The sequence below is a fragment of the Apodemus sylvaticus genome, chromosome 2, assembly GCF_947179515.1.
Source record: "Apodemus sylvaticus chromosome 2, mApoSyl1.1, whole genome shotgun sequence".
NCBI classification, from domain to species: domain Eukaryota; kingdom Metazoa; phylum Chordata; class Mammalia; order Rodentia; family Muridae; genus Apodemus; species Apodemus sylvaticus.
Genome location: NC_067473.1, coordinates 30,895,294 through 30,910,070, shown reverse-complemented (window position 1 = coordinate 30,910,070; position 14,777 = coordinate 30,895,294). Strand labels below are relative to the sequence as shown.

The 14,777-nt window shown below is 41.1% G+C and overlaps 1 protein-coding gene across 1 annotated transcript in view; it reads right to left on the bottom strand.

Moving 5' to 3' along the window:
* Positions 1-982: 982 nt before the first annotated feature.
* Positions 983-14,777, bottom strand: part of Sdhaf3 (succinate dehydrogenase complex assembly factor 3) — a 44,828-nt gene continuing 31,033 nt past the window's right edge. Inside the window, exon 2 of the mRNA XM_052173224.1 lies at positions 983-1,788. Coding sequence (XP_052029184.1) covers positions 1,585-1,788 — 204 coding nt within the window. The 3' untranslated portion in view covers positions 983-1,584. The remainder of the gene's footprint in view (positions 1,789-14,777) is intronic.

The window sequence follows — 14,777 nt, the reverse complement described above, 5'->3', positions numbered from 1 at the left end:
TCACAGGATTGGGTCCTGTGGTGGGGTAGCCCATGTGGCAGCCAGGAGATCAAGTTTCTAATGGCATTGGTGGAAATGTGCCAGGCTTTAAAGTCTGGACCACACATTTGTTCTTTTGAGCAAATCAAGTTTCAAGGCCAGCTAGGCTGATGTGGGAGGGAGGAGCTGTAGAGGAAGGAGCTACACACTTATAGACAGAAATGGCTATCAGGAACAGCAGAGAGCTAGGGCTACTATGCAATCTACCACATGGCATCATCAGAATTCCTAATGATGAAGCCGCTAGGGAAATGTAACATCTAATCTGAATTGCAGATTAACTAATATATGAACCAGACATATATTAATATCATTCAGTTTTTGAGAAGGGAGGAAAAATAAGTTTAATTTTTAATATGATTAGAAAGATGACAGATAATTTAAAAAAACAAGTGTGACTTTTAGAAATAAGGCTTAGTTCAGGGTAGGAGGTATGGAGGACCTTGTACTCACAGAAAAACACTGGGCAAACTGGAATGTTAAATATACAGGGTTGTTCCTTCAAAGGAAGGGATGCACAGGCTGTTATCTGCCCAGCAGGTTAATAGCCTGTTGACCTAGACCACACCAATCCTCCCCAAGACCCTTATCGTGAGCTTGTTTTTCTCAATCTAGAGAACCTATCTTTATACAAGTGTCACAAGTAGTCAATCTACAGAACCCACCTTACCTCTACTGATCTACTCTTTTTAAGACCAGGTCTCCTACTGAACCTGACACTCACTGCTTCAGTTTCAATGGCTGGTGAGCGGCAGGGATGTACCTGTCTCTGCTTTCTCAACACTGGGATTAAAGCCTGCATCTCCATGCCTGCTTTGCATGTGGGTACCAGAGATCTGAACTTGGGCCCTCAGGCTCTCACAGCAAACACTTTACCAGTTGAGCTACCTGCCTGGCACAAATTGTGTCACACCAATATCTGATAGGTCACCCAACATACATGCAGGTTTTGATAGATAATTTATTTTTAAATGTATGAGCCAACTTAGTATTTTTCATCTCCCCAACCTTTAGACAATAACTGAAATTCTTAACAATTGAATCTTAAAGCTTTTCTTAAAACTTTCACTGTGACTCAAAGAGGAACTTCTGAGTGATAGTCAGGTGTGTACTATTAAAGGAAAAATGGTGGGACTTTTAGAATCACAGTTATACCTAATAATAAACTTGGAATTCTACATCTTCCATTATTATGTTTACTTAACCAAGGAAGCTAGAGACAAATCAGGAGACGGATGCTTGATGGGAACAGAATTTAAAACAAATTCATATACAAAAAAAATTTCAGCGTAATTCCAAAGTATATCTTTTTAAACACCTTTCTTCGGTCCAGACGTTAAATTCTATCAAACTACATTCCACACAGCAAGTAAATGTCATTGCAATGATGGCATAGTATGACATTTGTGATCTTGATCATGCATTGCTCATACTGTCCAAAAGTAAAAGACTATCCCATTAAAGCTGAAAGAACATATTTCAGAGAGTCGATGGTAGATGAGGTTACAGGTTACAAATTTTAGCCACTTTGCTAAGATTATTGTATCACAGCTGTGGTTTTGTAGGCTCGGTGATACTAAACTGCCGATTGGGTTTAGTGGCTTCTTGCATCAGCTCTTGCAACTGTCCAATTTGCTCATCACGGAAGTCATTGAGTTTTTCTTCTGGGAGAGAGGCGCCAAAACATGCTTTTCCAGGTGAGCTTTGTCTGCTGTCCTTAGCTTGTTGCCACAGCACTGCTGCATATGTCTGGTAAAGACACACAGAGAGAGGACTGGTTAGATTTAAAAACATTCAAGCACACTCCCTGAGTCACAGAGTCCTGCAGTTCTCATTCCCAAGTCGCTCATTCCCATCTGCGCTCCATCACTAAATTTTCTGTGGTTAATTAAAAAGATACAAACAGGATTTCAAGTAGATTTTATTTTAGGATTCTAAAGTAGTTTTTGCAGACATTAGGAGAGTTCTTAATCTGCAAATGGGTGGCAGAGGTCTGCTTTAGAAGTGTGCATTGCCACCAGCCAGACCAGGTACAAACCATGGACACCTGAGTACACACACATTTCTGGGGTTATAACTTTTCATCAGGTTTGCAAAAGGAAACTATAGGTCTTAAAAGTGGGCCTCAGAATCCAGGCAGAGGGCTATTCTTCTCTCTGTTTTCACCTAAACATGTTAATCACTACACAAACCAACTCATTAAACCTTTTAATATTTAACACTCATCATTGTGAAGAACTCTATGTTTAATAGTGTTTAACTCGGCTTTTAGTGGTTGGCCTAGTATTCTTTCACTCTCTGCACTCCTCTAAAGGGAGGCAGATGCACCAACGGTTTCCAGTCCACAAAGTTGACTATTTGGTGCTCATAGTAAGTGAGTGAACGAGCTAAAAACATGAAGCTGAAAGAACATATTTCAGCTACTCAACCTGGACTGGACACTACTCAACCTGGACTGGACATTCGAATTGTTCACAACTACTAGACTTGACAACTGCTGGGGTCTGGGATTAGCTTTGCACTGACCACTTAGACTCCAGTCTCAGATATGATGAAATTTATTGAATGCTTGATTCAGACTGATCAATCAGATCAACAAAAAGGACTTGGGAGCCTAAGTGCCGTACCAATTTTATAGGAATGTTATAGGAAAAACCAGGTTCGAAGGTTTAAAAGGCAGGCAGGAAAGTGGCACAATATGCTCAGCTAACTAGACAAAGTATTATCAGCTAACCTGTAAGCTGATTAGTCCTAGGTGAAGTGAGAGGGGAGGTGTATGAACAACATGGAGGTTACATACAAAATGATATGGTCTGCAGTTATCTCAGACCCTATCACCAACATCACTAAAGGAACTTTGGTTTTAATTCCATATATCTCTTACATTGGAAATATTTTCTCTACATGTTACGAAAATTCATCTCATAAAATGACATACCATAACCTTCAGCAACTCTGCTTCTAAGTTTAGACCACTAAACTGTGGGAGACCAAACTGTGGAAAACCAGACTTTCAACAGCTCTCACCTTGAGAGTCCACTGACCTTGCAGTTTACAGCTGAACCACCCCCTTCTTCACACAAGGCAGATCAACTGGTTCTTATCCAGGCGGAACACCTGGGGTTGTCTAGGCGGAACCAGCATTCCAGAAAAGCTGCTGGATGCCATAGCCAGCATCTGCCCTGGATGACCTTTCCTCTTTCTGTGCACTTAGCACTCCCCTCAGCCCCTCCCTACTTCCTCTTTCAGTGTATTCAAAACTAGGCGCTTTGCCTTTCATTAAAGAGGCCTTGACAAGACACCCCTTTTGCTTGGCTTTGCTTTTCTTTCCCGCCCATTTCTCTTAACAGGCTCTGTCCTCCTCGGCTCCCAGAATAACTAGGTCTGGCGGGACAGGATACTAAATAAGATTATTCAGTTTGGGCCCAGCTGAGGTTTTGGATACTTTGGCTAATTCTTTTGCTATGGGTAAGAGTTGTTTTATGTTGTTGGATGTATAGAACATCACTGACCTCTAACTATTAAATGCTAGTGGCACCCATTCCCCAATCAGAAGTGCCTCTAAATACTGTCTGTGTCTTCTGGCAGGCAAAACAAATTCATGATTAAAAACTATTCCTGACGATGCTTTTGAACATGTAAATAAATGGCACACACACAAATCTCCAGAGATATCATAGGCTGAAGAAAAACATTAGAAACAACCCATTTCTACTTCAAGAGAAGAAAATGTATTCAAACTATGGATTATAAAGAAATAACAGCAATAAGGTAAGCAAAGAAGTGCAGCTATTACAAATAAGGCCTGTGTACCAACATGGACTAATCTCTTTATAAAAGGGGGGAGAATATTCTAAAAAACTTACTTTGCTTAAGGAACTTATTCAATAAAGAAATGGAAAAGTTTAAATTAAACTCACATGAATGTTAAGGGGCCTTGCATAGGCAAAAGAACCTGAGCAAAATTTGAAAGACATCAATTTTCAAACTCCTTACAAAACTACAGACTAAAAACCAAATACACGCGCGCGCACACACACACACACACACACACACACACACACACACACCTGTGGAGCTGGGTGTGGTGGCACACACCTTTAATCCCAGGACTTGGAAGGCAGAGGCAGGCAGATCTCTGTGAGTTAGTCCTGTTACTCTCCCTCATACTCTGTCCACCCTGCTCAGCACGTATCCAGATATGAAACATTCTGTGTCTCCAAAGGTATATGAAATACTATAGTTGCAACACAGGCTGGGCTCAGGGCGACCTTTTAATAATAAAGAAACACATACCAAGTGATTAAACTGGAATCAAACAACTAAAGGTCCAGGCCTGGTGCATTTACAGTAGAATTGTACCACTGTATCAGAGATCTACAATCAACACTTCCTAAATTGCTTTAGAATAGAAGAAACACTGCCATACCCCTTCTATGAAGTCAGTACTACTTTAATATCAAAACCAGATAAACATACATACACACAATACAGAACAGAATACTGTATATTCCTGATGAACACAGATCTCTACAAAATACGTGCAAGCCAAATATAAGCACATGCCTATAATCCCTGCACATGAGAGATGGAGGCACAGTGAATGTGAGTCCCACCTGTACTACATCACACTCAGTCTTAAAATACAAAAACCACAACGGTAATCAAGGGCTCAGAGAGATGGTTCGGGGAATAAGAGCACTGGCTGCTCTTCCTGAGGACCTGAGTGTGATTCCCAGTACCCACGTGGTAGCTAACAAATGTCTGTAACCCCAGTTCTGGCTTCTACAGGAGCCAGGCACACACATGGATCACAGACAAACATGCAGGCAAACACTCATACTCCTAAAACAATAATTTTGAGAGTTAAAATATCATTGAGTATATGAAAATGGAAATCCAATGTATTTGGTATTTCGGGATGAAAAAACAAGCAACTATTTCTTATCAGCTTATGAAAACATTCTGTATGCAAGTATGCATTTGTTTATATATAACTATATTTAGCACAGAAAATTTTCTAGGAAATTCATGAGAAGTTATATATTAAGTTGTGAATAATTTCATTATAAACAAAAAAACCTAAACTTCATATACATTAAAAAAAAAAAAACTAGGCATACTTCCACGATAGTCAGTTTCTGACCATTGATAATGCATGTGCCAAACAGAATACAACAAGCTAACCTGTAAAGCACTGTGTCTCTTATAAATGTGGTGCCATGGACAATACACCTGTTACAAAACTGCCATTTTATACTGAGATCTTATTCATTCTTTTAAAATATAACAACTTCATAGAATTGGGAGTATATTAAATGCTCTTTAGTACAATGTAAAACTCCCTGAATAGGATGTAAACATTATTAATTTCTACAACTGCCCAGTTATCATAATGAGCACACATATAGAGTTTATAACATACTTTACTCAGCTGAACTGGACTGTTGGATCTAGCTGCAAATATGCTCTTACCTTCTAGACTACAGGATTTGGGTGTTTTGGGATTTTTCCTTATTGTTTGCACGTGTGTGTAGCACATGCGTGCTAAGCACGTCTTTAATTGTGTTATATAGTTTTAACTATGGACACAATGAGCTGCAGCTCTTCAGCAGGGACCCATGTTGTATCTCCATCCAGACACCCCCCCACACACTCTACACTTTTTTTTTATTCGATATATTTTTATTTACATTTCAAATGATTTCCCCTTTTCTGGCCCCCCACTCCCCAAAAGTCAGTTTTATTAGCTCAACTATTTTAGATATCTTATGTAAGCAGGCTCAGGCTGTGTGTCACCTGACTGGTCTTTTTCAGTTAGCACCCTTCCTGCAGTCATCTGTGTTGCTGTTCATAACAGGTTCTCCTTTGAAATGCTCAACACTGTTTGAGTCTATGATTTTCTTTACGTATTCTTCTGATGTTTGTTACTACATATAGGCTATTGTGAATATTTCTGAGGTGGGGAAAACAGGAGTGTTATTTCATCAAAAGTTTGCTCTCAATCATTCTGAATAAATGTCATGTCCAGGTTGTTTGACAGCAAAGTATTTCTCTTTTAATTTGGGGGCACTAGCATACTGTTTTCCACAGTGGCTATACTTTTTTGCCTTTGAAACCATGTGCAAATATTCTAATTGCTTCACATCCTCACCACTGTTTGTTATATCTGCTAGTAATGCCTGTCCTGTCAGGGATGCAAGGAGGCCTCACTGAGGCTCAGCTCACATTTCCTTAATGACCCTGATAATGAGCCTCTTCCAACTGTCACTTGTGTATTTTAGAGAAATGTCTGTTCAAGTTTTTGCCCTATTTTTTCCATTGGATTATTTGGCTGTTTGTGAGTTGTAGGTGTTCCTGACATACTTGAAGTTTATGAGAAGTGTGGGTTCCATGTTTTCTTCGATTCCTTGGGTAGCTTTAGCACTTTATGATTATGAACATTCTTTGCTGTTCAGAAAGAATCTTTTGGTTTTATATCTTCCCACTTGCCCAACTTTAGATTCATTGTCTGTGCTTTCGGTATTCCAGCCAAACACTCTTACTACACCTCTGCTTCTAGTTCTATGGCAGTGCCCAGTCTAGCTGGCAGTGCTCATTCTAACTTAAGTCTTTAATCTGTTTTGAGCTAATAAATTTGAGATGGTGTATGATACCCAGTTTCATTCTTTCCTGTGTAGAGATCCAGTTTTTCTCAACACCTCTCTTCACTGTGTATTCTTAGTTCCTCTAAAAGATTAACTATATGAGGGACTTATTTCTGGATTCTGTTCTGTTTCATTAGTCTATCTTTATGCAGTACCATACTATTTTAATTACTGTGCCTTTGTAATGTATTTTAAAATCTGAAACATGTGATATGCTTCGTTCTTTCTTGACTGTTTTTGGCTATTCAGACCATTTATGGTTCATTATTGCTCTATATTTATAAAAAACATTAATGTTTAATGTTTTAGAGTTATTTATGTATATGAACATTTACCTGTATGTATACTACATGTATGCCTAGTACCCTCAGAGGTCAGAAGTCATCAAACTCTTTGGAACTAGACTTACAAATAGTTGTGAATTGTGAAGTCAGTGGGTCCTCTACAAGAGCAACAAATGTTCCTAACCACTAAGCCATGTCTCCAGTCCCATAATTGGCATTTTGATAGTGATTAGTATGTAGCTTTGGGTGATAAGAAAAATTTTTGACTCTATTAATTATTCTAGTTTGTAAGCATAGAATCTTCATTTATTTTTGTTTTCAATTTCTTTCATCATGCTTTTGTTTTCAACACATACTACCTTATCTCCTTAGTTTATCTCCTAGTATTTTACCTCTTAGCTGCTATATAAATTGTTCAATTTCAAATAGCTCTTATGCACAGAAATATATTTGATTTTTGTATGTTCATTTGTACTCTATGACTTTGCTGAATTTGTTGATTGGTTCTGATGCTTTCTGGTAGGGTGATTTTTACAGGCACAGAACTTCAGTTAAACAACACAATACACACTCTCTTTTATATGGCTTATTTCACTCAGCAAAATAAATTCTTTTCATTCATGTTGCTGTATGCATCAACAATTATTTTTATTATCAAACAGTGTGCCAAGATATGTTAATATACTCCTAATGGGTAGAAAAATGTTTAAGCTATTTCAAGTTCAAGTTATTACCAATAAAGCCACTGTGAATTTTAAATCATGTCAGCCATAAATCAAAACAACATTCCTTCTTCCATTTTGATTTGTTTGTTTGTTTGTTTTCCTTTCTTGGTTTCCTTTCTATCTAGGTTTTTCACTCTTTAAAGATAGAAAGTGGTGAAAATAGCATTGTGTTTGTAGAGGAAGAGCTGAGGTCTGCATTGAGCAGCACTCCCTTTTGCATACATGACCTAATTCATTAAGGCAAACTGAAGCTTTAAACAAATTGAAATGAGCACAGTAAGTCTCAGAGTCCTCCAATAACAACCCAATGATGGCACGGCTGGATTGCACACATTGCCCCCGGGCTCCCATGTGCACCCCCTGCCTATTTCTTCGTGCTCATGGTCCTCCTGTAAGACAGGAACATTCAGGAAGTGGAGTGCTAGAGTAAATAGGGTTCATGCTGCTCTATCCCACAGGAAGTTTCTCTAGTTCATGTAGCTTAATCTACAGTATGTACAGGTACTGTTTTATACTATCAGTCATCAGGTGGCAAAAAACTATTATTAAATATTAAATACTCAGCATAATTTTCTTAAAATCACCATTCTTCATTAGTAGTCATACAGATTATTAATGTTCTCTAAACCAATATGCTGGGAAACATATGTCCTGTGACTTTCCTTGCAATGAATAGTCTACACAGTGTCCTCCTTTTATAACCATATATATATATATATATCTTAGCAAAATACTCTTAGGGAGCAATTAAACTACTTTGATCATATCCTTCTTTTTCAAATCCAATTATGGACAGATATTTAAAAGGATAATAATTTACAGATCACTAGATAAAATATTTTCAAATTGCCAAGAGGTCTACATCTTAAAACATATTTTTGAAATTGTACTTTAAAATATAGTGGGATTTTTTTTCAGAGTTCCAAATAATGAGAGCCTCTAGTACGGAAATTAGCAACACACAGGGTAGTTTAGCTACATTTCAGCTCACTGCTGTCTTTAGGAGTCTGCAAACCTCAACATACAGTGCTACATATGAGAGGTGTTATAAACAAAGGACAAATGGGAAAGGGACTCAGAAGAAAAGGAGTGACAGAGGGGATAAGATCAGCTTATTTTAAGGACAGACAGCAGGAATTTAATATGTAGTAGAGGGTTGTTCAAGCTGACTCAGCAAAGATGAAAAGCTCTGGTCCTGTGGTGACTGGAGAGTAGTCTGCCTGAGTGGGAAAGTTAAGAGTTAGCAAATGGATAAGGACTAAATAATGGCATGCTGGATACAGATCCTAGCTCTTTGCTGGTCTCTGCTACTTTGTGGGCTCTTTTGTTCCCACCTTTTATCCTGCCCCATCCCATCCCCACCCATCCCTCGTTTCACCAGCTATCACTAGATAGAATAAAAAGGAACATGGAGGGAGGGAGGGAAAGGGAGAGGGAGAGAGATCCCCGAATCTAATTTATTCTTTGACCATGGCTACTAACAAACTACATCCAACCTCCCTAAATGACCAACAACCACCCATCTGGCCTATCAGGCTCTAGCATTTATGTACCCTCTGAAAAGTTCCGAGAATTCCAAATATCCCACAATTTCAGAAATTATCTGCAGCTGGCCAAACTATGCCTCATCTACAGCACCAGCAAATTATAGTCAGCTGCTGTGGACAGACTGAAGCAGTCCCAAGTCCCCATACCTGGTATTAAAATGAAAACACATTCTTATATTATTTCTGTGCTTTTTAAAGAAAGCAAAATTCCAGAATTCTTAAAACTTGTCACTATATCTACCGTTAGTGACAGGAACACTTAGGTGATTTCAGTGTTGTGTAAAGACCACAAATGCATTCATACCAACTAAGAGATCTAGTTCTTAACTAAAATGTCATTATGTAATACATAATTATACTCAGTTCTTTTTTTTATCACATAGACAAGGCTGACCTCGAACTCAGAAATTTGCCTGTCTCTGCTTCCAACGTGCTAGTACTAAAGGCATGTGCCACATCACCTGGCCTGTCATTTATTTACCACAAATTAACAGTTCTCTAATAAAACTTAGGTTAGTATTTTAATTATACCTTCTTCTAAGCCAGACCAAATATAAAATTGAGTCTCACAAACTAAACACTTTGTTTTTTTATTTGCTACCTGAAGAAATTACAAATTCGGGTGGGGGTACTGAAGATTATGGAGAATGTACCAGGCCCTGGAAGAAAGGAAAAAGGAGAGAAGGAAGTAAGGATAAAAAGAAGGAATGGAGGAAGTGAGAGAGAAAGGGAGGAAAGGAGGGAGGGAGGGAGGGGAAATCCCAGGGAGCAGCAGCAGTCACTGGAAGTTCTAGAGAGTGATCAGAGCATCAGCGACAGTGGAAAGGGTGGAATGCTGCAGATCCAATGTCATTATCGTCAGTTGTCTGAGCTCTACTTAACAACCAATGACCGAAACAATGAATTCATGAAATTCTTAGGCAAATGGATGGAGCTGGAGAACATCATACTAAGTGAGGTAACCCAGTCTCAAAAGATCAATCATGGTATGCACTCACTAATAAGTGGATACTAACCTAGAATACTGGAATATCCAAAACATAATCCACACATCAAATGAAGTACAAGAAGAACGGAGGAGTGGCCCCTGGTTCTGGAAAGACTCAGTGCAGCAGTATAGGGCAATACCAGAACAGGGAATTGGGAAGGGGTGGATGGGGGAACAGGGGGAGGGAAGGGGGCTTATGGGACTTTTGGAGAGTGGGGAGCCAAGAAAGGGGAAATCATTTGAAATGTAAATAAAAAATATATCAAAGAAAAAACATTAAAAAAAACAACCAATGACTGACTGCTGGTGTCTGATTAATATCCTAACAACTAGGGTATAGTAACTCAACAGACTCCTAGCTTCCACCAACTCAAATGATAAAATTATGTCAGCATTAAGGCCACTGCAGAAATCTCCCTGCTTTGCTGCAACTCATTTACCTGGTATATACGGAAGAACAGAACTTCCTCTGTTCTGTATTCTAGGCTGCTTCTCTGTAGTGATGATAAAAACAGACTGCAGAATGTCCAGACTTAATGGAACACAAATAACATACCCCCTTTTCTAAAGCAGTGATTCTCAGCCTTCCTAATGCTGAGACCCTTTAATACAGTTCTTCATGTTATGGTGACCCCCAGCCATAACATTATTTTTACTGCTACTTCATAACTATAATTTCACTATTATGAGTCATAATGTAAATATCTATGGCTTCCAATGGTCTTAGGTGATACCTGTGGAAGGGTCATTCAACCTCAAAGGGGGTTGAGCTCGCCCTCCCTCCCCCTCCCCCCAACCCCCACCCCCCCCCACCCCCCCCCACCCCCAGCCCCCACCCCCCCCACCCCCCCACCCACCCCCAGCCCCCACCCCCCCACCCCCCCCCCACCCCCAGCCCCCACCCCCCCCACCCCCCCCACCCCCAGCCCCCACTCCCCCACCCCCCCACCCCCCCCACCCCCCCACCCCCCCCCACCCCCCCCACCCCCCCACCCCCCCCACCCCCCCCACCCCCCCCACCCCCCCACCCCCCCCACCCCCCCCACCCCCCCCACCCCCCCCACCCCCCCACCCCCCCACCCTCCCCACCCCCCCACCCCCCCCCACCCCGATTGAGAGCCGCTGCTCTAAAGGCTCAGAAAACACTGCAGAGGAGGCCGAAAGAGTATCAGGGGCAGAGGCAGAGGATAACGAAAGGAACAGTGTCTTCAGGGCACAGTCAGCTGCACATAGGAACTCACAGCTGCTGTGATATTAGCACAAGACTTTTACAAGCATAAATCACATTAAATCCCAGCATGGAGAGGGGATTGGGACACAAAGCTCTACCTCTAGCTGAGGACCTACTGACAATTCTTCACTCCTGGGAGAAAGGGGTCAGCTTTCTCTGAAAGCGTACCCAGTAAGTTAACCACGCTCCAGGGGAAAGCCACACATCTAAGACTATTTGGCAGCATAAATTGGTACTGACTGGGGCAGAGGGGACACAAAGTTGGGTGGGCAGCAAAGTTGGGGTGAATCTAGGAAGATTCTGGGAAGGGAAGATGAATACAATCAAAACACATCGTACCAAATTTTCAAACAATAAAAACGTTTTAAAAAAAAAAAACAACAAAACAAACAAAACTAACACAAAAAATAGTCTGACCAAAAGCAACGTAGAGGAAAGAGCTTCTTTCATCTTACCACCCCCAGTCATAATTCATCATCAAAGGAAGTCAGGACAGGAACTAAAGCAAAAGCTGAAGGCATACTGCTTACTGTTCAGTCCCCAGCACATGCTTAGCCATCGTTCTGAAAGCCCAGGCCCACCTGGATGCTGCTGCTGGGAAAGGGCTGGGCCTTCCCATACCATCATCAAAACAACCAGTTCACAGACAGAGCCACAGGCCACACTCACTGGGCAATACCTCAGATGAGCTCTGCTCTTCCCAGGTGACTCTAACTTGGATAAAGCTGACAATAAAAATAGGACATTCTTCTACTAGGAAAAGACTTCATGAAGTTAACATCATGTTGGAACATGAAATTTGGGGTAACCCAAGTGTTCTTGAGCCATGGTCAACTCATGTTTGGCTGGAGAAAAAACTATTAATATGCTATAATAAACTATATCTCAGTCCCTTTGAGGTGAGAGATGAGGAGTTGGTTTGTTCTGTCATTTGTTTAGGGCTTGCTTTGTGGTTTTAAGGGATGTTTTGTTTCATTTTGTTTATTTGAGACAGGGTCTCTCTATTTTGCCCTGGATTTTCTGAAATTCTCTGTGTAGACCTTAAACTCACAGAGATCTGCCTGACTCTGCCTCCTGACTGGTGGAATTAAGGGCATGTGCTACCAGACCTAGCTTTTATTTTATTTTTTTGTTTGTTTTTACATCATCAGAAGAGAAGGGAAGAAAGAAAGGAAGGATGTGAGGGGGGTGGGAGATGAAAGGAAAGGAAGGCTTAAACCAAGGAGAAATCAATGTGTTAATCCACAGGAAATTTACAAATTATGCTTTAAAAAATAATAATTAAAAGAAAGTCCTATTGAGGCAGGAGCATAGGGCAGAAAGTGAGACATAGAAGGCCTGGTTTAAACTCTTACAAAATTAGTACTTTAAAAAAAAATTGGTAAAAATCTGGAAGCAACCCCCCATCCCTTACAGGCAACTAGAACAGGTTGGGAGCACAAGCAGACACTCCACAGTCTAAAGAGGCCCTTGGCTCAATCTATAGCAACACAAAATATGCATTCCTGAGAGAGAGCTAAAGATGCTAGTCATATGACACATGGCGTTGTATGCTGAACTACATCATGGAACAAATATACAAGTTAAGTCACCTGGGAACAGAGGGGGGAGACACACACACACACACAAAGCCCAAGATCTATGACATAGAAACCTAATTCAGTGTAAGGTAGGGCTGTCTGAGCTACTATACTCAAACAGTTGCCTGTTGACTCCTTTTGAAATGTTTCTCCTCTTAGTAAACTGTCTCTGCTCCTGTGTCTCTGCTCAGTTCCTTGGTCTGAGACACAGGAACCCATATAGTCCTCTGGAAGTGTCCTGCCTGACACTTGCAGATGTTACTGTTTCACAAATGTCTTAACGCACCTTGACTATAATTGTTCTCCTCAGTTCAGTTCCCCCCACCCCTGCCCCTTCACTGTCTGCTCCAGGTCACCTACAAATTCAATAGTTTAATTTCAGAGCAGAAGCCTCCCCTTTCACTGAAATACCATATCTACAGTTGCCTATGACTCTCTGCTGAACGGCTTCCCATTAGCCAATGTTTAGCACATCAAGACAGAAGAATGCCCATACAAAACCCTCACTAGATACCAGCCAAAATGGCAGAGTATTTCAATGGGCTCTCTTCATAGAGGAATACAACAAAACAGCCATAAACTGTCAAAAGACATTTTCTCTGAATTTTAGAAAGGAATGGAAAATTACTAAGTCACATATTTACTCAAGAGGAAATAGCAAACTCTTGATTCCAGCTTTGTGATGCTCTAAGTTAGACTTCTTCTCATGATCCGCAGAGATGCAGAGACCTTCAAAGACAGCAGCCGACATTCCAGACACAGTTTCCCACTACCAGAGGCAATACAGCAGACCTTATTCCCAACGAACGGAAGTTGTCTGCTCTGGCCAGTTTGGTGGCTGCATGGGGGCAGCATAAAAGGGATACCTTTCTCTTCCTTTCTTGGAAATTTCCCAATGCTGAGGACAAAACCACAGGGAAGGTCTGTGAAAAACATGCCAGGCATATAAATGTCACTGGTGCCCGGGGCAAGGGATAACTGCTGGGAGCCAACGGCAGCCTGACCATAAATAATGGCATGAAAGGCCGCAGACCAGGAGGCTTACAGAGTATGGGCTCTGCAGGGCACCTACATGTTTCTGAGAATCTAAAGTCATGCCGACATGTCTAAGAGGCTTTAAGGAGTTAAACCCAGTGCCACTGCTTAGAAAAGACTCACAGGAAGGCCACCTAAAAAAGAACATCTACAATGCAGTTTTTAAGAGAACATTAATTATTTTATCATTGTAATCCACCCAGACACTGGATCTACCCCACCCTGCCCAAGCATCATTCCCCTTCAGATCTGCACCTACACTTGAATCACTGGCAGATCAGAGTGCCTGCCCCACATTCCACAGCCTACTTGTCTCCAAAGAGGTCTGCCATAACCAGAAATACAGATCAATATGCCTGCCCCTGGACCCCAAAACCAGCCTGTCTCCCAGGAGGTCTACTCTAACAAGGGACACAAGGACACAGGGACATAGGAGGCCTGGCCAAACTAGACACAGCACTGCCTGCCTCCCAGGAGGCCTGTATACCCCAGGTCACACAGTTGTACCAGCCTCTAAGGAGGCATGCTCCAGTCTGAAACACCCAGGCCAGTTAACACCATAGATAACCAGATGGTAAAAGGCAATCACAAGAACATAACTGAGAGAAGCCAATGTAATTTGACACCAACAGAACCCACTTCTATCACAAGCCCTAGATATCCTAACATACCCAAAGATCAAGATTCTGACCTAAAATCTC